Source organism: Cnephaeus nilssonii (genome assembly GCF_951640355.1).
Source record: "Cnephaeus nilssonii genome assembly, chromosome: 21".
Classification (NCBI taxonomy): domain Eukaryota; kingdom Metazoa; phylum Chordata; class Mammalia; order Chiroptera; family Vespertilionidae; genus Cnephaeus; species Cnephaeus nilssonii.
In genome coordinates, this window is record NC_137092.1 from 33,830,978 (window position 1) to 33,857,762 (window position 26,785).

The 26,785-nt window shown below is 40.3% G+C and overlaps 1 protein-coding gene across 2 annotated transcripts; it reads right to left on the reverse strand.

Moving 5' to 3' along the window:
• On the reverse strand, positions 1-26,318 carry C4BPA (complement component 4 binding protein alpha). Of its 2 annotated transcripts, none has more exons than XM_079761271.1 (12): positions 26,124-26,318; positions 18,971-19,137; positions 17,507-17,689; positions 16,305-16,404; positions 12,547-12,632; positions 12,177-12,371; positions 10,440-10,622; positions 7,034-7,234; positions 6,024-6,218; positions 2,124-2,297; positions 957-1,132; positions 1-442 (listed from the first exon to the last, which is right to left on the reverse strand). In XM_079761271.1, exons 2-12 carry the CDS (start codon positions 19,131-19,133, stop codon positions 269-271), a joined length of 1,830 nt encoding a protein of 609 aa, XP_079617397.1. In that variant the 5' UTR covers positions 19,134-19,137; positions 26,124-26,318; the 3' UTR covers positions 1-268. The 2 variants fall into 2 exon arrangements, with proteins under 2 accessions (XP_079617397.1, XP_079617396.1); XM_079761270.1 differs by having other exon boundaries at positions 18,971-19,140.
• Between the last annotated feature and the right edge of the window lie 467 nt (positions 26,319-26,785).

Genomic DNA, 26,785 nt, shown 5'->3' on the forward strand with positions numbered 1-26,785 from the left:
TCTCAATGACCACAAAGACAAAATTATGCTCTATAACTAAATTTTTAATGGAAAAACTGTGCACTTTGTGTCCAAAAGGCAAAAATGTGAGTCACAAGATTATCAACAATTCTATAATCTCAAAGCACTAGCAAAGAAAAAAAAAAGCAAATTATCATATTTTAGGGTATTTATTACAATGCAAAAGAATGGCAGAGTTGCTAAACTAAAGTGACCCATATTCAATGGAAGGCAGCAGGGCACCTTTCCCTGCCTCTTCTGGGAAAAATCAGAGTGATGACTCCAGAATGGATTTCTTTGCCTTGTCTCTCTGCATTTCCAGGAGTTCAATTTCCAAAGACAATTTATATAGCTCCAGGGCCATCTTCACATCCTCCACGCTATGGAGACACTGCATGAGTGTTCTGCCTGCTAGCACTTGCTCACAGCCTGCAGGGACCACCTAAAAGAGACACAGGTGCTGAGTGGTTGGGAGGCTTCTCTGAGATCATGACAATGCAGGACAGAGGGTCAGGTCCAAAACCACCCCCAGGATTGATGGGAGAGCAGGAAGACCAGGAGACCACGGGCCCCACTGTAGTCTTCCCCAGAGGGATATAGATCTTCCTGAGACACTTCCCACAAGGCCTCTGTCGGGACGGAGGCTATTTCGGCTCCCCATCCAGACATGGAACACAGTGTATTATGCAATCTAGAAAAGGAAATGTAGGAGTACTCCCAGGTCTCTGAGAGCCTCCTCTCTTTAAGGGGCTCGGCTTTTCCTGTTCTAAGTGAGAGTAGGAAAACTTGACATCCTAAATGTGTGCTCCAAGGGAAAACAAGAGAGTTCTTTTGAATGAATCAGAAATGTGTCCTGGCAAGTCAGATCTCACCTTCGCTGGCTGGGACAGTGCTTTGGGGAGGCACCATTTTTAGAGTTTGAAAGCACAGGAAGTTCCTTGAATTGTGCCACTTACCCACTCACACTTGGGCACCTCTGGGTACCAGGTTCTGTCCTCTAAGCAGGTGATATTTTGAGGACCGACCACAGCATAGCCAGAGTCACACTGGATGGTGACATTTTCAGTTTCAACAAACTGATCCTTATCCACAAGCAGATTCCCATGTTCTATCTCTGGTGTCGGACACAGAGCTACAAGAAAAGCACAGGTAAGACATCTGTATATCTAAGAAAAGAAGACTTATCACAGGCTGGAATGATTAAAATGAACTACATGTAGGTGCTGCTCATTGTCTTATCTTTTTTCTTTTGAGAGCAATAATATTAGTTCCCATGTTGATTGAGCATTGGCTCATATCATTCTTCAGGGCTAACCTTTTTATGTGATTATCTCATTGAAGTCTCACTCCCCTCTATAAAGTGAGCACTGTTATTATTCCCATTTAAATAAGAAAAAATGAGATAGAGAGAGGTTAAGAAACTTGTTGAAGACATAGCATCTTTAAATTACATGACAGGGTATAAAAAAGGCACAGGACCCCAGACTCAGCCATCAAAGCAACAATCCTCATATTGTGATCCCTACAAAACACGGGGGATAAAATGTTCTCTCTTGCCCATTGTCCTCTTGTAAGCCAAAGAATCAATGGTGACAAATAATTCCTGGAGTTTTTGATGGCAAAGTGACACTAAACCTGTATGCATGCAAAAAGCAAACCTGATCTTCACACCGCCCATCCCCACATCAGTTTGCAAACTGGGAATGCCACACCACAGGTCACCAGCATTGGCAAGTGGTGCCCTACACTGCATGAGGCTCACTTCCTGGTGTTTGGAATCAGCCCCTGAGAGCCTACATTCATGCCAGAGCAAGTTTCCATGGAAATTTTGCTCCAGGCCACAAGAAAATGTACCACCTGTAGACTATTTCCAGAGATATGCAAGAAAGTGGGAACAGGGGCTGCCTCAAGGAGGCTGAATTTTGTAACTGGGAGAAAGAAATAGGGGAGATTAATGATTCTGCATACCCCTTGTACTTTTGTTTGCTTTGGATACCATTTGGATATAGTAATTATTTAAAATAAATAAATCATATCTTTTTGTTCTGCCTCTGGCTGGAAAGAAACATTATTCTCAATCCCTGCATGACAGTTCCTCCCACTTAGCCGTGGGCTGGAGTTACCTTTGCATTGAGGAGGTGGACCAGACCAGCGTGAAGAACTGCAGGAGAGTGTGGGATTTCCAACCAGAATGTATCCTTTGTCACATTCATATTTAACCTCATTTGGTGAGAATGAGAAAGTGTGTGTAGTTAGTTTATGACGTCCATGGTCAATGACAGGAGGATAATAGCAACCTTGTTGGGAAGACATAAAGTGAGAGAGCTTGAGTTGAGAGGACATAAAAAATAACACATCCCAGAATCTGTGTGGTTTCTGTAGGCTCTGCCCTGTCCTGCCATCTTCTCTGCCCAAGGATCACTTAGCCCAAACCAAGTTCCTGTGCTGCCCTCCCCTAAGCCTCGTGCTGAAGAACCATGATGGCACCCTAATAGACCACATGGTGGTCATTTCTATAGTCTTCAAAAGTATAATCTGATAAACAAAATTGGGAGTTCTCCATCCTCCATATTGGGTCATTGACCTGTGTGGTAACAGCAATCCCATGCAAGAAGGCCAAGTAGACCCCTCCCTCTTAAAACAAGGAAAGTCAATTTAAAATATGTATCATATTAACCAATGTCACTCCATAAATTTACTTTAAAATACATAAGTATATGTGTAGAGGGGAAGGGAGAAATTAGTGCCACTCTTAAAGAACTAAAGATGCAGAAGTGGTCATTCTCATCATATCGCCATTTATTTCCCCAGTCTGTCTCCTACAAAAATTAGAATTCTGGACAATTACAGTACACTGTTGAACACTCAACATTTTAGCCCCTACTACAGACACTGTACCAGATATGGTAACTTGGCTTTAATATGTCTTCAGGGAAATGAGGCCACTGTTTTAGCAAAGGCCTTCTTTCCCACCCTATCAGAAAAGAAGATCAGAAACAATCTGCACACACATAAAAGGGTCAAGATCATACATTTGCAATTTTAGCCTTGTCCAATGAAAACTCACCTGCCCCTCTCGTAATAGTCTGAAGGTATCATGAGCATCTGAACATACAAACAATATCATATTAATCCAGTATATCAGTGGCATCATATTAATTCTATTGAATGAGCAAGAAAATGCTAGTATGATGTGAGATAATAGAAAAAATATATATATATATATCTGCCCTCAGTTTCTGGGAACAGAGATCCTGAAACCCTCACAATTTCCTTTATGATAAGAGCACTAGGAGCATCTTTTATTCTAATGAGGTGACTCTCAGTGAGCTCCTGGCAGGGGCTAGTCACCAGAAGGACCAAACCATGATTAGAGGTTTGGAATCTTCCCCTCTTCCGGTGAGAGCCTGGAAACCTAATTAATACTTGATCATGCCCACATGAGGAAGCCTCCATCAAATTCCAAGAGTAGGGAGGTCAAAGAGCTTCCAGATGCATGAACACATCCACCTACTAGGAGGGTGAAGAACCACAACTCCATGGGCACAGAAGCTCCATGTTTGAGACCCTTCCAGACTTTGCCCTATGTATTTCTTCATCTGGCTGTTCATTCGTCTCCTTTATCATATCTGTTAATAAACTGGCAAATGTAAGTATTTCCCTGAGTTCTGTGAGCCACTTTAACAAATTAATCAAACCCAAGGAGGGGATCCAAAGAACCTCTGATTTGTAGCCTAGTTGGACAGAAGTTGGAGGTAATCCAGGGACCTACTCCTTGTGTCTGGCATTCAACATGGGGTGGAACCTGTCCTGTGGGAGTGAGCCCTTAACCTTTGGGATCTGACACTACCTGCAGGTAGACAGTGTAATGAATGAATTAAATTGTGCGAACCCAGTTGGTGTCAGGAGAATTGTGTGATGTGGGAAAACCACCTACAGAGTTGGTGACCAGAAGTGTTGTCAGTGTTCCATGTGAGTAGTAAAGAAAACATGGGGGAAACACAGATGAGAAACACTGGCTTTTTACAATTCATATGATGATCTTCCAGAGTATAGAGGTAACAATTCAGGTATTTGCCACATCGGTAAATTGTTAGATTTCCATGGTTCAGGGAATGCTAGGCTATCCCATCTAAACTAAAGTCGAATAATTTTAAATGGTACTTTGTGCCACAAGGAAGGAATCACAATGCCTAGCATGACTTTTAGATTCTAAAGGCAGCATATTCCATACATGGGAATGCTATTCCAACCCATATGCTAGGTGACAGAAAAGATTGTCAGGTTTGAAGAGGGCCCAAGTTAGGAGAGGGCTCTGTGGCAAGTCCAGTCAGCAGTGAAATCCTCTCTGCTGCTTGGCCCTAAGACCCTGCATAGCCTAGTGTACTGAGGTGGCTACAGTAGAAAAAGATGCAAATGTCAATGGCACAATCACACCATAGACCCTTGAAATACTGAAGCAAGGCCATGCACTGCAGCAGAGAATTTCACTGTCACTGACAATCCAACCTGCAAGCAAAAATGCTAAGCCCCTGATGTGATATCATCCTTTGACACAACCAAAAGCCACGTGGTTGATGACTATGTTGGATCCCCTTCCACTTGGAAAAAACAGTTATTTATTCTGACAGAAAGAGACAACTATTCCAGGTATGGGTTTTCCTTTCCTGCCTACAGGATTTCAGTCAGCACTGTTATCTGAAGGATTATAAAGTGTTTAAACAATTGGTAGAGGATCCCACTACATGCCACCACAGCAAAAGAGGTATGGTATTGGGATGCGACCATGAAATGCACTCCTTATATTACAAACTGTGTCGCCCAAAACGTGCAGACCTGTTAGGACAGTGGTCGGCAAACTCATTAGTCAACAGAGCCAAATAAATACAGTATAACGATTGAAATTTCTTTTGAGAGCCAAACTTTTTAAACTTAAACTTCTTCTAATGCCACTTCTTTAAAATAGACTCGCCCAGGCCGTGGTATTTTGTGGAAGAGCCACACTCTAGGGGCCAAAGAGCCGCATGTGGCTCGCGAGCTGCAGTTTGTCGACCACGGTGTTAGGACATTGGAATGGCCTGTTAAATGCTTAGCTGAAGTGCTGGTTGAGAGACAGTACCTTACAATAATGGGACTTTACAATATTACTTACAGTAACTTTAAGAACACAGTATTCACTTTAAATCAAAAATTGACCTTTATATGGTACTGGGTTCCCAATTAAAAAAATAAAGTCCATGAGCCTAGAAACCAAGAGAGATGGAAGCATGAGTAACCCCATTTATATTCACTCTAAGTGAACTTTTGGGGAAAATGTGCTTCTAATTTCTGGACTCTGTGATCTGTAGATAGAAAAGTGCTAGTAGGCAAAGTGAAACCACTTCAACTAGGGAGATAAGATTCCCATTGACTTCTCAACTGTAACTGATATCTGGTCACTTTGAAGCTCCTTTGGGCTCCTTCTTTCAGAAGGCAAGGCAAAGAATCACTATTGAGGTAGCAGTGATTATTCCTGGTCATCAACAGATAGGGTTATGGAAAAACAGTGGGAGACAAGAGGATTGTGGTTAGTACTTAAGTGCTCTTGGTGAGGGAGAGGTAGGCATTTCACACTGACAGGCTGAAGAAGGGCTGAGAGGCAGCAGAAGAAAGGAAGCAAGTCCAAATAGATTGGGAGTCTTGTTCTGCAGGTTAAGGAATATGGACCAGAAACACTGAAAGAGAAGAGAATAAATACCAAGAAACAGAATACAATAATTCAGGAGTCTCGCTGCTCTATGAGATGTGACCTAACTTCACTGATTCAGGAAAGGAAACCAGGAAGGTCAAGAAAATGGGAGCAACCATTGGGTGGGAGGGAAGAAATTTGGACTGGAGACAGTGCTATTAAACAAATGTATCCATCCTAAGAATCATGCAGAGTATAGAAATTCTTTTTACCTAAATTGAACCCTTCCCTTAATAATCCCCAATACTTTGATATGAAGAAACTTTTAAGATAACATAATTCCATAAGCTCTTACTCTCTCCACATGTTGGTGTTTCAGGACTCCAGGTGCCATCTCCTTGGCATGAAGCTTCAGAGTTGCGTCTCTCACCACATGAGTATGAAATCGAGTCTCCATAGAAAAATTCACACTTATTGGCCAAAGCTTTTCTCTGTTGTCCTCGCGAAGTGATTTTGCCATGCTTTAGGTCTGGTACTGGACAACAAACCTCTAAAAAATAAAAAGTGAGGCTAATAAAGAGTGAGGTTAGTAAAATCACCCTGAGGAGGCTCCTATGGCTAATCATCTCATTTCCACCTTTGGAAGAGTTCGCCACAGAAGAGAGATTGGGGAAACAGACAAGGGTACCCGAGACACCTTGAGTCCTCGCTCCCTGTCCCTGGTTTGCTAAAGTAGTTCAACCTCGTCATTTCTTTCCAATTAAATAATTGCATTAGGGACCTCCAAAATGAGAAGTTGGATTAAACCTGGATGAAAATGTAAATTTTCAAATTTATTCAAGAGCAATGACAAATAACATTTATCTCCTTATGGCCTCACTAGTGTTATATCGTTATTAAGCTTTCTAATAAATTATCCTTCCCACAATGCAGAAGGAAGAATGTTCTTAAGAGTTTATATTGGCTGCCAGTCAAGATGGTGGCATAAGTAAACATAGTACTTGCCTCCTCACACAACCACATCAAAATTGTAACTAAACAGAGCAACCATCATTCAAAACAACCAAAATCTGGCTGAATGGAAGTTCTACGACTAGGACATTAAAGAAGAAGCCACATTGATACTGGTAGGAGGGCAGAGATGTGAAATGGGCTGGTCCCACACCCACACGTGACAAATAAAAATTGGGAGAGTCCCTCAAACTCCAAGCCCTTTATGGTCTCTTCTGGCAATAACAGTCATCCTGTTGAATTAATATAATCATAAATTTAACTTGAGGAACACAATTATATTCATTTAAGGTAAAAATCCTAGAATATGCTGTACTTTTAACATACTAAAGTCTTTTAAAAATGGAAACTCACCCTCACATTCTGCATGGGGGGTCCACTCCAAATTTCTCTGACAAGTCACAGTCCTAGGCTTATTTCCAGCGATTTTATAGCCAGGATGACAGCGGTACCTCAACACAGTCCCAACGTCATACCGTTCTTCTTTTGTTGAGAGGCGTGGGTTATATGTGTCCCAGGAAGCGTGTGGGATATCTGGTAAGTTAGTACAACTATCTGTTCATAAAAGAGTAAGGGAAAAGAGCTCTGTTAGTAGGGATGCAGCATGATCAATGAGCCTGTTCTATCAAAGGGTGCCATGTGTTCATTCAGCCATTAACCAGCCTGCCATGACTGGTGAGTCTGCCACACCAAAATACACACATAGACATGTGCCCAAATAGACATGTGCACAACACCAGAGACGTTCTTACTAAACATATTACCAAATGGTTCCTGCGTGTCCATGCCAACCATCCAAATGTTAATTCTCCTTTCTCCTCATTGTGCTTCAGAAAGTTTAGTCTCTGAATTAAAGCATGAGGCTTGCTAGGTAGATATGGCTGGAAAACTGTCCCAGATTAATCTAAGTTTCTTATATCCTGACTTATTGGAAAAAAATAAACAATTCATTTCCCTCATCCAGTTGACGCCAGAAACTGATTCATTAAAGGGCTGATCAAGAGCAAAAATACTCCAAGCATCTTTTGAGCCGGGACTTGGTCTTGTCCTATTTTCTCTTTCCTGATTCTACTGGTTTATATCATACTAGAGGCCTGGTGCATGAAATTTGAGCACTCGGGGGAGCAGGGGAGTCCCACAGCCCGGCCTGTACCCTCTCACAGTTGGACATCCTTAGCACTGATGCAGAGGTAGGAGAGGCTCCCACCACCACCGCTGCGCTCACCAGCCATGATCCTGGTTTCTGGCTGAGTGGTGCACCCCCTGTGGGAGTGCACTGACCACCAGGGGGCAGCTTCTGCATTGAGCATCTGCTACTTGGTGGTCAGTGCGTGTCATAGCAACTGGTCGTTCTACTGTCAGGCCAAAACTGGCTCTCTGACATCCCCTGAGGGGTCCCAGATTGCGAGAGGGTGCAGGTCAGGCTGAGGGACCCCACTGCTGCACGATTGTGCCGGGAAGGGACGTGGGAGATTGGCCAGCCCGAGAGGGACCATGGGAGGGCTCCAGGGTGTGACCAGCCTGTCTCGCTCAATCCTGATTGGCTGGACACCAGCAGCAAGCTAACCTACCAGTCAGAGCATCTGCCCCCTGGTGGTCAGTGCATGTTATAGTGAGCAGTTGAGCAGCCTTAGTATATCACTAGCATATTATGCTTTGATTGGTTGAATGGCCAACTGGATGACCAGCCACTTAGCATATTAGGCTTTTATTATATAGGATGAAAATATAATACAAACATCTGCCAAGTTGGGTGTTTATTACATTTTATCTTCAGACATTTTAACTTATATGTAGGTTAAGGTTCTTTTCTAACATTTTTACTGAGATGTAAGTCATATGACATAAAATTCACCCATTTAAAATACACAATCCTGCCCTAGCTGGTTTGGCTCAGTGGATAGAGTGTCGGCCTGTGGACTGAAGGGTCCCTGGTTTGATTCCAGTCAAGGGCACATGCCTGGGTTGTGGGCTCAAACCCCAGTAGGGGGTGTGCAGGAGGCAGCCAATCAATGATTCTCTCTCATTACTGATGTTTCTATCTCTCTCTCCCTCTTCCTTCCTCTCTAAAATCAATAAAAATATATAAAAAAATAAAATGAAATACACAATCCAATGATTTCAGTATATTCACAGAGCTGTGCAACCATCATCACTATCCAACTTTAGGATATTCTGATTAACCCCAAAAGCAACTCTCTACTCATTAATAGTCTCTTCCTATTCCTACCTTCTGCCCCACCCACCAACCCTCGGTTTTGGTAGTCATTATTATACTTTCTTTATCCATGTATTTTCCTATTCTGGACTTTTCAAATAAATGGAATTATGTAATATGTAGGGTTTTTTGTAACTGGTTTCTTTCACTTAGCATAATATTTTTATGTTTCCTCTATGTTATGGTATATATCAGTACTTCATTTATTTCCATTGCCAAATGACATTCCACTACATAAATATAGCACTTTTTGATTATCCATTTTTCAGTTGACAGGCATTGGGGTGCTTAGCAATGATAAACAATGTTGATGTGAACATTTACATAAAATGTTTGTGTGGGCATCTGTTTCATTCCCCTTAGGTTAGATAAAAGGGCAATTGTTGGGTAACTGAAACTTTTGAGGGAACTGCAAAAACTCTGTTCCAAGACAGCTGCACCATTTTACATGCCCACCAGCAGTACATGAGGCTTCTAATGTTTTCACATCCTCACCAACATTTGTGACCGTTTATCTTTTTTATTATAGCAATACTGACAGGGGTAAAGTGTTATCTCACTGTTGCTAGATGACCACCTTACAAGACATATTAAAGGAACTTCTTCAGGCTGAAAGCAAGTGACATCAGTTAGTAATTTGAATCTTTGAACATATTTATAGTAACTGCTTTGAACTTCTTTTCTGCTAAGCCCAACATTTGGGCCCCCTTAAAGGCAATTTTCATCATCATCTTTCCTATCTCTTTGCATTTCTGATAACTTTTGTTGAAAACGGAATCCTCCTTATAATCCTATATAATAAAAGGCTAATATGCAAATCAACCGAATGACTGGTCACTATGACGCACACTGACCACCAGAGGGCAGACGCTCAATGCAGGAGCTGCCCCTGGTGGTCAGTGCACCAGAAGCCGGGCTCATGGCTGGCAAGCGCGCGGCAGTGGCAGGAGCCTCTCCTGCCTCTGTGGCAATGCTAAGGATGTCCGACTGCAGGCCATCAGTCGAACATCCCCCGAGGGCTCCCGGACTGTGAGAGGGTGCAGGACAGGCTGAGGGACCTCCTCCCCAACCCCGAGTGCACAAATTCTGTGCACCAGGCCTCTAGTTCTATATAATAAAAGGCTAATATGCAAATAGACTGAACGGCAGAACGACCGGTTGCTATGATGCTATAGGTGTGACCACCAGGGAGAAGACATTCAACACAAGAGCTGCCCCCTGGTGGTCAGTGTGCTCCCACAGGGGGAGTGCCACTCAGCCAGAAGCCTGATCCATAGCACAATGTCTGCAGTGTTAATGTCTCCCCTTAGGAGAGACATAACTGCATGTGGCAGTTTTTTGTGATGTTAAGTGATCTTGCACAGTGTACTGTCATACACCTTTTTTTTCCCATGAGAAAAAAAATAAAAAGAAAATCATTTATCTAAATTTTAAATTTTTACTGTGATTCAAGTGGGTTTGCGCATATGAATATGTCCTCACCAACATTTCTGGGTAACTTTAGATGCCAAACATTAAAGTTCTTTTTTGGTTCATACTCACAGATCTCACAGATGGGAGGAGGAGGATTCCAGTTGTTATCAGCCCCACAACGAATTGACTCGCTGCCGTTGAGGACAAAACCTTTATTGCACTCAAAAGTAACAGAGTCTTTGTAAGTATAGGTGTGTCCAAATCCAGAGACGATCCTTCCATGTTGAACATATGGCTGAGGACAGGTGACTCCTTAAAAAATATATCATAAGAAAGACAGTGGATTATAAAAAAGAAATGGCAATAAGAATATTACTGCTATTGCTAATCCAATTCCAAGTATAACACGAAAGCCTGATACAGTGCATATCAAGCAGCTACAAGGAAAACATTCTTAAAAGCATATACATGTATATCTTTTTTCAACTTTTAAAAACCTCTGGAAAATGAGGTCTCTGGATAACTTCACTTCCTTATCTATCTCAAGAAAAACTAGTCATATCTGACTCAGAGAAACACATTCTCAAAGTCCCCAAATCTTCCCCTTACAGTGACCTACCTTCCTGGATGATTTTGGGGGTGGGTCAGTGGCCAACGGTGATTATATGACGTGCATGATGGTGAGGCAGCCAAGGAAGGTATCAGACATCTGCACCCTCACAAGCAAAGAACAAACTGTCCCCCCACCACTTACCCTCCAGCTGTCAGTCAAGTCCTGCCACCTTATTTCCTCTACAATCCCTTAACTTCTTTCCAGACCCACTGCCATGGCTACAGTTGAAGCTATTTTCACTTCTTGGCTGGATGGTGCCTATGGGTTAGATTGTGTCCTACTACAAATTGTTGGCCATTCTGTAGCCAGTTACCTTCCTAATATGCAATACATTAAAATCCCCTGGTTAAAGCCTTTCAACGTTTCTCCATCACCTTTGTCCTGAACTCCTGAGAGAACCACCTCGTGTTCCACTCATAGCCTGGCCCTGCTAACTTTCCAGCCTCAGTATCTGTCATTATCGCCCCTGCAGTCTAGAGCCCAGGCATATTTGCAGTACTGTGCCCTCACATACCCTGGTTTGATTGTGTCCTGTGGGGAGTCAGAATAGTAAATGATATTGTATAGGCATTGAGTAGCAAAGGAAGATTAGCAGATGAGTAATACCCCAAGGTATCTTTCAGCTCAATTCCTGCTTACTTTGCCCTATTGACTTGCTGGGGGTTAGTAGGTTCAGCTTGCCCTGTAGGCATAGGTGTGGGTGGTTGACATTCAAAGTGCTAACCAAAATTTCCAGCTCGGATTCCTGAACAGACAAAAGATGACATTCTCAACTTCCCTCAGGTAGAGTCTACACAGTACTAGTTTTGGACAAAAGGCTGCAATGTCAAGGGATACGTGGTTACTTCCAGGCCAAAGCTCATAAAAGCCAGGTCCCAATTTGCTTTTCTCTCTTCCTCTACCGAAGACACTGTGAAAGAGCCTTTAGATATGGAGGTGCCACAAGATCCACCTGGAATGCGGAGCTGGTTGCTACCCTAGACACCTTGAGTGTCTCCTCAACATGCAGTAGACTCGGTATGCATGGGAAGCATCCTACTTTGCAAAGCCAATGAGCTATTGGTGCTGCTTGTTACTATGCAATGGTACAGCATGCATCAGGATCAGTTGACCAAATACCTGGCTTTCATCATGGCAAGAAGTAGTTTGTCTTTGAATCATTTCATTTCCCTCCAAACCATTTTTCTTCCTTGCTCTTTGAAACAAAAGAGAAAAGTTCAAAGGATAAGCCAAGCAATTCAACTGCGACTTACTTTTACAAGTGGGAGGGCTGGGGCTCCAGACACCTTTTGTTTTATTCTCCACCGTGCAGGAAATGGAAGCATCACCTACCATGGAGAAGCTGGGGTTACAACTGTAGGTGACAGAAGAGCCATATGGGTAGGCATCTTCATATCCAGCATTGTGCTTCCCATTGCTGATGGATGGAGGGGCCTTACAATGGGCAACTGGGATGAGTAAGAGAAGAAGAAGAAGAAATAATCAGGGGAGGTATCTTTCCAAATCACACATTCATGACGCAAATTCTCACGGGTAGTACAAAAAAGCAGCAAGCATGCACAGGAGTTTTATTACCTAACACAGTATCAATGTATAGTCAAATCAGAAAAAGTCTTTACTTACTTACACATTTTGGGAAATCATGACTCCAGCCAACTGTTCTATCTCGGATCTCACAATAACTAGTGGTTGGGCCTATTAAGACATATCTGAATAAAACAGGATAAAAGATTTTAATAGAATTGTCTCTACCCTAAATTAAATGGCATAAAAGCGTCCAAATGAATAGAATGGTTACTCCATATTAACAATGAAGAAACAAGGTTTTCTCAGAGAACCCTGTCCCACTGAGCACTCCATTCAGTAAAATTTCACCACTGTGGGGAGATGTGTGTTTCTCTTATTCTAAAATGTATTATTGAACATCAACTAGATGTCAGTCATGGAGTTCACCCAGAGTTCAAGCAGGACTATATCAGGCAAAAAAAAACCCCAACTCATTTGAGTGTGTTATGCAGCTTGGATGAGAGTACCAGCTAGATTACTGCTCCAAACTCTCCCCGTTTAGAGTTTCCTTTTGACTTCCAGATGCTTGCCCTCTCCCAAGTACCAAACACTTCATGTTCACATGCCCCATTTTTATGCTCTTGATAATTTCTAAGCTTCCTGCCCTCCATGCATTATAGTAACAGAAAAAAACAAAGGATTGTTAGTATGATTTCAAATTGTACTATTATGAAGGAATAGCCTACAATATGATTGAACACTACCATAGATGATATCTTCAACAATTTAAGAGCCCCTATAGTTTATTTAATAAGAACTTTAAAAAAATAAATAGTTCTTAAGAAAATGAATCTTTTAATAAGATTAAATATAGTGAGAATTAAGGATGTCTTTATTTTTTAATTTCTTTCAAATGCAATTTTTCCAACCTGATCAGGAACATAAATGAAAAGTACTGTTTCTGGTTATTTCAATAGGAACATATCAATGTTCCAACAGCACCATATTGTTGAATTTTTCCTTTTCCTTCTTTTTTTTTTAAATTATATTTTTACTGATTTCAGAGAGAAAAGGAAAGGGAGAGAGAAATAGAAACATCAATGATGAGAGAGAATCATTGATCGGCTGCCTCCTGCATGCCCCCTACTGGGGATCAAGCCTGCAACCTGGGCCTGTGCCCTACCAGAACTTGAACTGTGACCTCCTGGTTCATAGGTCGACACTCAACCACTGAGCCACACCAACTGGACTCCCTTTCTTTCTTAGCAGCTTTTTACAATACAGGAAATAGGATAAACATGAGAAAATCTAAGAAAATGAAACAATAATACAAAAAAAAAAAGATTAGAGAAAAAACTGTGAGATATAGATGACCAGCAAAGGAGAATCAACATATACTTAATTGGAGAACCTGAAGAAGAAGCAACCCCCCCCCAAAAAAAAAAACCCCACAAAATAGCTATTTTAAATGTGTTTCAAGTAAACATTACAAAAGTAGAATAATACTTTAATCCACATTTTAAAATTGTATATCACATGGCAACAAAAATTAAACACAATGGTTTGGATGAAAATAACTAAGAGTAGGATTATTAGATTTCAAAGATAAAAAGTAATATCTCTGGATGGCCAAACAAAGACCAAGTTACATTTAAGAATAAGAAATCCAGCTAGGGCCCTCGCTGGTTTGGCTCAGTGGATAGTGTCCGCCTGCAGACTGAAGGGTCCTGGGTTCGATTCCGATCAAAGGCACATGCTCAAGTTGCAGGCTCAGTCCCCAGTAGAGGGCATGCAGGATGCAACCAATCACTGATTCTCTCTCATCATTGGTATTTCTCTCTCTCTCTCCCTCTCCCTTCTTCTCTGAAATCAATAAAAATATATATTTGAAAAAGAAATATAGGTAGGCAGCAGAGTTCTCTTCATCAACATCCACTAAATATATATGGCAATATCTATAGAATAGTCAAGAATAGAAATTATCAGCCAAGGACTTTAAATTTTTTAAAAAAATATTTTATTGATTTCAGAGAGGAAGTGAGAATCATTGATTGGCTGACTCCTGCACATCCCTACTGGGGATCTAGCCTGCAAACCAGACATATGCCCTGGGAATCAAACTTTGATCTCTTGGGTTATAGGTCAACATTCAACCAGTGAGCCACAACAGTCAGTCTCAGCCAAGGACTTTATATCTGGCCATGTTATCTTTTAAGTACCAAGGCCTCAGACAGTATTGAACCTACAAGAACTTAATAATTTTCACGTGGAGCTTTTCTTTTAGGAAATCACCAGAAGACAAACTATAGCCAGCCACACTCTGACACAGGAAATTTCAGCTAAAGCAAAACTACAAAACAACTGGCAGTGAGCACTGAACATGCAGATCTAGAACAAAAACAAAAGTGGGGTGACTGAATGAAATATAAATGTTGTGTGCCCTGACAGTGCCGAAATAATGTAACAAATAACAGGAGATGGAAGAGAGAATGGAAAAGCTCACTTTCTTGTTTCCTCATCTGCAAGAGTTGGGAGTGAAATCAAGTTATAGACATATATGAGTATTTAACAGTAATGTTAACTATAAATGCTGAGATCACACAAATGACATAAATCTACTGGCAGAAAAGACATAGGGTGGGGGACAGGAGGAGAGAATACAGTGCCAAATAGTTTACGAATAAATACAACCATCTCTTAAGCATATAAAAATGTGCTCAACTTCACTCATAGTAAGAGAAATAGACATTGAAACTATAGTGAGATTTTACTTTTACCTCTTAAATTGGAAAAATTTCCAAAAATTGACAAGTTTTCAAAAGTTTGGCAACACACTTAGTTGGAAAGTTTAGGGAGAGACAGACATTAGCATACTCTGTAAAACCATGTAACCCCAAGAGAGAACAACTTGTAATACCTTTCAATTTTTCAAATATATGTATTCTTTGACCCAGAAATCCCACTCTGGAAATTTACCCTATAGATATGACTTCATATGTACAAGGTAAATGCAATGGAGTACTGCTCAGAATGGCAAAGGATTAAAAAGACCCCTGGATCCATCAAAGAGATTATTAATCCATCATATACCCCACAATAAAATTTTATGTAGTTGTAAAAAATTATTAACAAGGAACCTTTCTATGCACAAACATGGAAAAGCCTCCTGTATACACTGAGTGGCCAGATTATTATGATCTCTGAATGCATAATAATCTGGCCACTCAGTGTATATCCTATATAATAAAAGGCTAATATGCAAATTGTCCCCTCGACCAGGAGTTCGACCAGCAGGCAGGCCAGCCAACTGCCCATGTCCCCTCCCCCTGGCCAGGCTGGCCGGACCCCACCCATGCATGAATTCATGCACTGGGCCTTTAATATATATATACACACACATATATATATGTACACATATGTGTGTGTGTGTGTGTGTGTGTGTGTGTATAGATATAGATAGATAGATAGATAGATAGATAGATAGATAGATAGATAGATATAGATATATATATATACACACACTGAGTGGCCAGATTATTATGCATTCAGAGATCATAATAATCTGGCCACTCAGTGTGTATCGATAAAGAAAAATAATGCCGGATTTGAAAATTACATTCGTGATTGAAAAGGTACAAAATAAAAATATTTACTAATTTCTTAGCTTGTATTTGTAAAAGTAAACACTAGAAAGATGCATAGAAAACTCATCAAACTAGATGCCTGTTTAAGGACGGGAGGAACGGGTGGCTGGTGATAGAGTAAAAGCAAGAATTCTGTGTGTACCTTTTTACATCATTTTTACTTCTGAAATCTATAAGCACATCAGCTATTAATTGTTTTAAAGTGTTGTTTCTAGACGGCCTCACACTCACCCTTCTAAACAGTTGAATTCTATATGTGATCCAAAAGAGTAATCTGGCTTCAAGATCACTTCCCCATTACGTAATTCTCCTGGGTTGCTGCATTTTCTCCCTGAGAGAAAGAAGTTAAAATGAGGATTAGTGATGTCAAGTTCTCACAGATATGACATTAGAAAAGAAGGCTGATTGATTATCTTTGAACTCTGTTTCCAGAAAGACCAGAGATTCAGATTCACACTTATTTCAGATTCTGACTCACTGAATATTTACTTTGGAGGAAAAATAAAATTTAAAAAATTGATCTCATTCTTTTCTGGCATATTTTACCAATGGGGAAAATGGTCAGTTAAATCACTATGGTCATGGATTTAATACACTGACCAGAGAGCTATGTTGTGTTCCATGTCAGCGGCATATACTTTGCACTTAAGCCACTCAAAAATGCAAGTCCTTGATCACAAAAGGAGCCACAAAAAAGTAGAGATTGTACACCTTTATTCCTGGAAGAACATCACAGAATATATTCTCCACTAAGAGAGAATCACAGCATCTTTTTCCAAACACAGCAGCTATTTGGGATGAGGTTTCTTTGAAAACTGCATTACCACTGTCTAGCCATATAACTTTTTATAATTTTTGTAAAGAATGAATCTGGTTTTCTTTTTTGTTTTTTAAATATATCTTTATTGATTTCAGAGAGGAAGAGAGAGAGAGAGAGAGAGAGAGAGAGAGAGAGAGAGAGAACATCAATGATAAGAGAGAATCATTGATTGGCTGCCTTCTGCATGCCCCCTACTGGGGATGAAGCCCACAACCTGGGCATGTGCCCTGATCAGGAATCGAACCCGGACCTCCTGGTTCATAGGTTGATGCTCAACCACTGAACCCGGCTGGGCGAATCTGGTTTTCAATATATGAAAACTGAGTTTGTAGTTAACTTCTGAAAGAAGTGTTTACTGAATTATAGTGTAAAGAGCAGACTTATTTTTCAATGCAACTAGGTAGCTCCTAATTTTTCTGTTTTACTTATTTGTTTGTTGGCTTGTTTATGTTTTTCACAAAGTGGCAACGTGTATATTGAAATCAGCCACTGACAAACAGGATGGTTTCTCAGTGACCAAGCGTTCTTATTTGCATTCAGAAAGCTTAGTTCCTGAGACAACTTTGCAAAAAAAGGAAAAAGCACAAATAAGAAAATAAATGTTCATACTTACTGATACAGAAGTTATCGTACCGCCAACTGCCTCTTTCACAGCTAATATAATTATTTTTTGAACTGGTCTTAAAGAAGCCAGGGCGGCAGGTATATGGCAGACGAGTTTTTTCTTTGTAGCTTGTCTCATTCAACTCTTTCATTGAAAAGGCGAATTGTAAATTGGGTGGAGGACCACAATCACCTGGACACCAAAATGACAAAGAGCACCGAAAGTTATAGCTTGGGACACACAGCATCATGGCGTTTTCAGTAATATGATTTTTAGAGCAAGATCCATTCTTTTCTCTTCAAATCAAGAAAAATAATAAGTTTTGTTATCTCTGTTGCTCAATGAATCCAGTGCTGATCAGTAATACATGTATGTTGATGACCAATAATGATAAGAGGCAGAAATTTTTCATCCTTCCTCTATTACATATAAGAAAATTTATTTTTTTAAATGCAGATATGATTTCATCAGCCCATCAGATTTTTCATCTCTGCTGACTCAGATGCATCTGTGCAAAGTCAAAAAGTCCCTGCAATTTTCCTCAACAGAAACATAGTATTTCGTTAAAAGTAACTTTATATAACGTTGGTTGCCTCAGGGAAGAGAAACTGGGTGACTGGGAGATGAATAAGAATAGTATTTTTAATGTGTACTTTTTTTTTGTACCTTTTGGACTTTGAATGATACAAAGGCAGGGAAGAGAAACTGGGTGACTGGGAGATGAATAAGAATAGTATTTTTAATGTGTACTTTTTTTTGTACCTTTTGGACTTTGAATGATACAAAGGCAGAAACACGAAGCCCTTGAAATATAAAAATATTAATCTTGCTTTCCTAGCAAGAATCGAGTACAGACCTGATTTACCTTTTAGGACTCCTAGTAAGTCCTAGTGCAGTGGTCGGCAAACTCATTAGTCAACAGAGCCAAATTATCAACAGTACAACGATTGAAATTTCTTTTGAGAGCCAAATTTTTTAAACTTAAACTATATAGGTAGGTACATTGTTGTTAACTTAATTAGGGTACTCCTAAGCTGGCCTTCGCTAAAAACTCAAGGGTTCAAGAGCCACATGTGGCTCGCGAGCCGCAGTTTGCCGGCCACTGTCCTAGCAGTCCCCCTCTCCACTCTGGATAAACCCACTGGGAGTGAAAATTGTTCAGTCAAGCTGATACATCAGATAGATTTGTGTCAAGTCATGGGTGGGAGACAGATTTGGAAACTCCTGGAGGAGAAATCTAGCCAGAAGTGTCTAGAAAACTGCCTCTTTCATGGGTAAAGCAAATTCCCCTAAATTCCAAGTAATTCCAAATCCCCTTAAAATTCCAAATTTCAAATAAATCCAAAATCCTGGTCAACCCTTGGTTGTTGAAGATGGCTTTCTGGTGACGGTTTAGTCATCTCTTTGTTAGTCTTGTGAACAAGTGGATGATCTTAGATGCTTCTGGCCAATCCAAACTTGTCTATGACTCACCAAGAACAGTAGCCAAGAGAGCAGCCACCACGGTCATTTGGAACAGAGTTGAACCAGAGACTTTCCACAGCCTAGAGAAGGGCCAGGCTGTCATTTTCCCCTTTCTATCCAGGGTCTCATTCGGAGCTCTTGGAGGGTACGTGATCTCAGGCGTCTTCACCATTTTTCTGCTGAAAGAACTCAATTTAATAAAAAGTCATTGAACGCTTACTTGTTATAAAGCACTAGGGTAAATGCAGTGGGACCCATGTCTTCAAGAAAATTACAGCCTAGGCTGGAAGAGAAGACGTGTACAAATGTTACAAGACAGTGAGCATTAACTTCTGGGGTAGGGAGTGGTGGGGGGCTCTATTAAGAAGATAGATTAATTCCAAGGGGAGAGATAGGAGGTGGCTGTATCTGAGTTATGCTTTAACAATTACAGAATGGCCAAAACCGGTTTGGCTCAGTGGATAGAGTGTCAGCCTGCGGACTGAAGGGTACCGGGTTCGATTCCAGTCAAGGGCATGTACCTTGGTTGCAGGCACATCCCCAGTGGGGGGTGTGCAGGAGGCAGCTGATCGATGTTTCTCTCTCATTGATGTTTCTAGCTCTCTATCCCTCTCCCTTCCTCTCTGTAAAAAATCAATAAAATATATATATATTTTTAAAATTACAGAATGGATGCAGGGCAAATTGGGGACCAGCTGATAGTATTTCAATGTGGCTAAAAAATAGTGCCTGAGATGGGGAGATAGTCGTTAAGGAAGGGGGCGACTTAAAGGTGTGCCTGAAAGGGATAAAAAGGCCAAGTTAGGAGTTTATGGACGCTACTCTTTGAGGAATAAAGAGCCTTTTTGTTTGTTGGTTGGTTTGGGGTTTGTTTGCTTTAAAGCTAAGGAGTCACATCATTGTGCTTTAAGAAGATCGCTATGGCAGATGTGTACATAAGAGATTAAACAAAGAGAAGAAACAGGGAGGTTGATTGAGGGGGCAGCAGAGGTGAAAGAGGGTATATGGGTGATAAATGGTGATGGGGAAAAAATAATAAAATAAAATATTACATAATTTTAAAATGACATAAAAAAAGAAGGCTATTACAATTGACCAGGTGAGCCACAGAGATGATGTGACCGAGGAAATGACAGAGGATTTAGAGGAAAGGGAACAAATATAAAACAAAACAAAAAGGCTGGGAAATGACGAGATAGAGAAAAAGAGTTGGATGGCTATGTATAGTCTTGGAAATTCCTCATAACAGCTGTAACTGAAAAAATAGATCATCAAGCAATTTGCAGTTTTGAAAAAGTGGTTCTATATCTAGATATATCTATATCTAGATAGATAGATAGATAGATAGATAGATAGATAGATAGATGGATAGATATGGAGAGAGAGAGAGAGAGAGAGAGAGAGAGATCTATATATGTTGATACGTAGAGACATATGAAGACATGCGCTTTCATTATTTATTTAAAGACTTGTTTAAAGCAGAATCATGAAGGGTATTTTTGTCTCCACCACCATTTTCTTTCCCTTGGGAGAAAAAAAAAATATCTTAAATTTGCATTAAAAATAGTCTCTGTCCTTAAAGGAATATATAAAGTTCACTCCCAATGAAATATTAAATTTTTTGAACAGTCATTCTTTTTTAAATTGAATTCATTGAAGTGACCTTGGTTAATAAGCTTATATAGGTTTCAAGTGTACATTTCTATGACATATGATTGGTACATTGCACTGTGTATCCCGCACCCACAGTCAAATCATCTTCTGTCACCAGAAATGTTGAATTTTATCTTTTATTCTGACATTTCTGTTAGATCCAGATGAGTCTGCACTCCCATGTGTCCATAATTCATACTAAGTACATCTTCATTTTGATGAAGGGTATAACCTCAGTATTTCCCTTAAAGATGTTTCTGTCCCAGACTATGGGGGGTTGCTGGCGGGGGGAGTTTATAGTGGCCCTTCACACTTTGTGGAGGGGCCTAGCTTCATGGTAATGACCCACAGAATCTTGTCTTTTCAAAATTCAATTCTGATGAAACCATTCTTCCCCCAGTTCTCAGATGTGCGCAAATCTAGCCCATCTGTGCACATCCTATCCCATGAACTCTGTATATGGCTGGTAGGACAATTCTGCGCCAACTACCCCCCCCCCCTCAATTAAATTCAACCTAATGAACAATTTATCAAATGATTTTCTTACAAAAGGTGTGTTTATAGAATGTGTATTGAATGAATTGAGGTTTTCTTAAAAGGTTGGGAGGATCAGAACCCACATTTTGGGATTTCACACACCACCTTTCTATGGGTTTCCCTCCCCACCCCCCAGTTTTCCTAGTGCATCCCTTCCCATTTCAAGTCTCTCCTCTTTCTGTCCCAGCAACCCAATGAGACTGAGGTCAGTTGAGGTTCAGGCAAGTTCCACATAATAAAAACCAGTCCACTAAATTGTGAAATTTATAAAATATGGTAAATTTCTCCTGGGCAATAAAAAGTGTTATGAACTATAAAAATATATATATAGCAATAAGCTTCTTTAATTTTTGATAAGTCAATATATTTGGCATGTTTATGGACAACTGTGAAATTGAAAAGATTTAAAAATATCAATATGTTGACAAAATAGAATTTTACTATAAAAAATCAGGATAACAGAATAAAGTGAAAATTTCTCATATGAATTGTTATAGTTGTTATCATTGTATAGTCACAAGAAAAATATATACATTGAATATATTCATAAAAGCACACCCTAAGATTAAATACTTACCTTCAGAAAATTGAACAAAATTATATTTTAAATGCTGCTACAAAGAACATATGCATTAAATATTTTTAAAAGAGTATATGAATAGCCGAAACCGGTTTGGCTCAGTGGATAGAGCGTCGGCCTGCGGACTCAAGGGTCCCAGGTTCGATTCCGGTCAAGGGCATGTACCTTGGTTGCGGGCACATCCCCAGTAGGGGGTGTGCAAGAGGCAGCTGATCAATGTTCCTCTCTCATCGATGTTTCTAACTCTCTATCCCTCTCCCTTCCTCTCTGTAAAAAATCAATAAAATATATTAAAAAAAAGAGTATATGAATAATTATTGAATATATCCAAAATGAATGCTTTTAAAGACAATGTTAAGTAAATTGACCATTTGATAAGTTCAATATATTGACTTCAGTGAACTGATCCTTCAGGAATTGCCGTTCGGTTCATTGGCATCTGGTGACTAACTCCTCTGTAGTTTGGTGGGAGCCCCATGTTCCAACTGACGGGGACAACCTGGATCTAGCAGATGGCTGTGTCCCCAGGGGACTCTAAGCCCCAGCACAGAGGAAAGCCCGCTGGACTGGGCCAGAAGCCCTGGGTTGGGTTTTCACTGAGACCCAGTGCCGCTCTCAGAGCAGAAATGCCGGCTCTCACAGGGGCCTTCTTCCCTCACCCTTAACTGTTTTCCCTGGAGGGGCTCATCTACTCCCACGACTTTAAGCGTCATCCATGAATCACTCATAGTCCTCTGGGCCCAACTGTCTCCTGTAGGTACAAAACCTTGCATGCACCATAAACTCAATTGTTAATAAACATGTTATTCTACCCTATTACTTCCATGTCAATGTTGAGCCATTCAGGCCTGCCCCCCGCATTCTTGTTGCTAACTAGCGGAATTCCAGTGCTTAGCCTGAAAAAAGCAGTGAAGGGAATCTCAGCAAAATAAGGAGGAAGTCTTTTCTTTTCCCTGCAGCTGCAGAAAAGCAGATACCTGCCTCATAAAACTTATCTTGCAAACGGTTTTTTCTAACAAAGCGACTGTTACTGGACTTTAGAGATTGTAGCTTTGCCAATTGCACTTAACCTTTAACCCTGTAAACGTCTATAATGCTGACTGGTTATCTCAGCAAATTGTTTTTGGGATAATACTTAAAAATGAACATTTGTTTTTGAAAAGTGTAACCATTTGTCAGTTTTCTTTGCAAATCCAGAAATAAATCACTACACTTTTCCTCTTCACTTACAATTCTAAAAGCTAAATTTTTTGACTCTAGAATTTTTTAAATTTCAGCTTGATTGAGGTGTAAGGGACTAATTGTAAGTTATTTAAAGTGTACCTCATGATGAGTTGACATACAGATGCACTGCCAAGGGATCTCCCCCTCCCCACTACCTAGTTCATTAATACATGCATCACCTCTCATATTTATCTTTTACTTTTTTGGCAAGAGCATTTAAGTGCTACTCTCTTAGCAAATTTTAATTATACAGTACAATATTGTCCACTGTAGTCACCATGTTTTACATTAGAACCTCAAGCCATTTTCATCTTATAAGCCGAAAGTTAATACACTTTTACTAGCTTCTCCTTATTTCTCCCATTCCTATGCCCACACCCAGACCTAGCAACCACTTGTTAGATTTCATATTTAAGAAAAAAAAAAACTTTTAAAAATGTAAGTACTAATTTCCAAGGTTCAGATCAGTATCTCCAACTGCTTCATTTCTATCTCCCACGTACCTGGAATCCAACAGATCCCAAACTAAATGCACTTCCTTCCTGTGTTTTCTGTTTCACTAAAGTAATAAATACTCTCCACCTAGCCGCCCCCACCAGAAACCTGAGTCATCCTAGCCTCCTCTCTCGTGGCCCCTTTTCATGTTCAGTCACTCTCTTCTACACCCCACTTCCATAGTCCAGGGTGCGGTTCTCGTCATTTCCTTCACCCTACCCTACACCACTGCAAAAACCTCCAGACATGTGGAAGCCAGCTGCCTCGTTGGTGTGGTTAAAATCCTAAAAAGCAACTTACTTAAAAGCTCTCATGGTTCCCAATTCCTTAGGGCCCCATTCCTCTGCTTCGGCTCACTTCAAACACCATGTTCAAGTTCATGAAAGTGCTTACCTTTCCCAAAGCACACCCTGGGATTGATTCTTAAACAGCTTCAGTCATGTGTATAGAGTACTATCTCTTGTGCATGGATGCTCTTACCTCCAACCTTGAGATCATGTCACTTCCTTGATGGAGAAGTGCCCAACACCACCAGGAAATATCAGTCTCTTTTATGCTCCTCTAGTACATTCCTGATACCTTAATTGCAACACCACATTGTATTGTATCTATTCACTTCTGCCTCCTGAAATAGATTGCAAGTCTCTTCAAGACAAAGAAGTTATTTATTCAACTTTTCTTCTTGTTGTTGTTGTTAATCCTCACCCGAGGGTATTTTCCCATTGATTTTTAGAAAGAGTGGAAGGGAGGGGGAGAGATAAAGAGAGAGAAACATCAATGTGAGAAAGACACATTGACTGGTTGCCTCCCGCATGCGCCCCAACCAGGGCCAGGGAATCGAACCTGCAATCGAGGTGCATGCCCTTGACCAGAATCGAACCTGGGACCCTTCAGTCTGCATGCCAACGCTCTATCCACTGAGCCAAACAGGCTAGGGCTTCAGGTGTCTTTGTAAGGAGCCTAACCTACTATTGTATATGGCATATAATAGTGCGCCAATACATGTAAAATAAATAAAACTCAATTCAGTTTTATCTCCTTAAGAACGATTGACTGCCTTACGGAGGGTCAAATGAAATAATGAGTGAGAAGTGCTTTGTAGATTTTGAAGAGATCAGTGATCTGACTTCCCTGGCTAGTTCTCAGGATGTGTGGTAGCTCAGTTGGTCAGGTGCAGTATTTGTGGTTCACCATCCTGTTCTTTGTGGTGCCTCAGCAGAACCTGCACAGAACTCAGCAGTCCACAGAGTATGGAGGTAGAGGGTAGGGCTGAGCTTGAATCCCAGCAGTCCCATCATCTAATTTTGTGATCTTGTAGAGACTACAGCAGCTCCTTGAATCTGTTTCTCATCCCGAAAACAACGGCATTAAACTTAAAATCATTTGACATTAAATTTAAATCTATTGTCTACAAAGTGCAGACTTTTGTAAATGCCCACTGAAAAGCTAAAATTTCTCTAGCATATGCCCTCAAATTTCAATGGCATCATCACATTTTAAATTCTTACGGAAATGAAACCAACTCAAGAGCCATAGTCAACATGGTGGATCTCTTGCAAAAAAATCCTGTTGGCACTGGCCAATGCAGTACAATTTGAGAGGCACTGGGAAAATCCTCAGCCCCCAAATTTCTTCTGCCATTAAAGATTACTTTCAAGTTAATGTATTGATTGTATCTAAACTCCTCCTTTTAAAATTCAGATACCTTTGTAAAGAATGATATTTTCTACAGTCTCAATTGTTTTGTCTCCTTGCTTATGCCTGCATTTCTCAATCACATCACTTTGAGATTCCAGAAAGAACTTGTTTCCACATTTTCCCTCATATCGTAGAATTTCTATATCTATCAGTTCCTTCCTTCTGTGTGCATATTATATTCAAATGTATATCTACACTTATTATAAACTTTTTTTGATGCTTCTTTTTCTTCTGGATACTCTACTTTTTTATTCTCCTTGTACTACTATAGAAAGAGACAAAACAGGAGTTGACAAAAAGAAAAGTGGATGAAGAATTAAAATGAGGACCAGAATAGTACTATGTCATGCCCAAGCAGGAAGAGAATTTCAAGAAGAAATAATAATCAACATTGCAAGTGAGGGAGAGGAAGGAGGTGAGGATGACCACGGCTTCTAGCTTCAAAAACTAACTGGAAACTGACTAATATCCTCCTTGTTATCAGTTATAAAGGTCTTTACTGTCCATAGTGAAGGAGATATAGAAGGGCTAATAAAATCTCCAAAGGAAATTGCATTAATTTTCAGAATGCAGACTATGAAAACCAGGTCTTCTTTGAGCCCCTTTGGGAAGTCTGGCTTACCTCCTGCTTCAACTCTCCTACATATATGGTAAAAAAAATAAATAAATAAAAAATGTGACAAACCATCACACTCAACTTTAAGATACAATAACAAGAGCAACATCTTACTTCTTTTCTACTTCAGTTTATTTTGAGTATGTATCTATTATTTCCCCATTTATAATTAAAAATTGAGGCTCAGAAGAGATTAAAAGTACTCTTCAAGTCATGTAACACCCTAATGCATTACTCCTGAACAGATTTCTGCTAAAAACACCCCAAGTGTTTATCTCTGTCTCATGCTTCTAATCTTGCACTCCTCAACAGGCCAAACCACCAGCCTTTCCCCGAGGTACCCCAAGTAATCCACTGACCTGCAGGTAGCTGGGAAAGCAGTAGAAGACTCTATTATGGTGCCTTGGGTCGTTTCTTAAGGAAGAAAACTGTCTTGATCTCTAATGGTTCTAGTTCATCCTCAGATAAGAGTTTACCAGAATATCCTGAAGCTGTCTAGTCATTGGTCTACCAAAAGTCCCGGAATTACAGCCATGTGGTTGGCTGACTGGGGACGGCTGAATAGAAATAGATGAACAGATTCTTTTTTGGCCCAGTGAATGATTAACAGCAGAAACACAGCGCCAGTGTTTACCTAATCTCCTTCCTCTTTACTAGCCCTCATTCTTGATAACATGTTGCAATCATTTTTCTCCTTGCCAACCATTTCCCCTAAATGAAAATGTAATATAAATTTGATGCCAGAATTCTTTTTCTCTATTCATAAACACATGAGGTTATGAAAGATTCAAGTCAGCTAGCCTGGAATCCTTGGCTACAACAGGGTTCAGACTAAGTTCACAAACATGATGCACTTTCCATGAAGCTAGGTCCAGCAGGCTTTCCTGGGGCACCGTGACCTATAGATGACCTTGACCTGTGTTGGTCACCTCAAGAAAATAGAAAAAAGGTGGGGAGTTTCATACATTTATTGAGTTCCTGATTGGTGCCACATTGCTTGCAACATTATTAGTACTCCGTA

What these genes read in the sequence shown, in the direction of transcription:
- C4BPA (XM_079761271.1), bottom strand. Translation starts at nt 19,133, where the DNA reads ATGGTGAAGACGCCTGAGATCACGTACCCTCCAAGAGCTCCGAATGAG. An exon ending in CAGCCCTCCCACTTGTAAAA is followed by an intron (nt 10,623 to 12,176) that starts GTAAGTCGCAGT and finishes ATATTTTTTAAG; the next exon opens with GAGTCACCTGTCCTCAGCCA. An exon ending in TCCACCTCCTCAATGCAAAG is followed by an intron (nt 1,133 to 2,123) that starts GTAACTCCAGCC and finishes CTTTTCTTGTAG; the next exon opens with CTCTGTGTCCGACACCAGAG.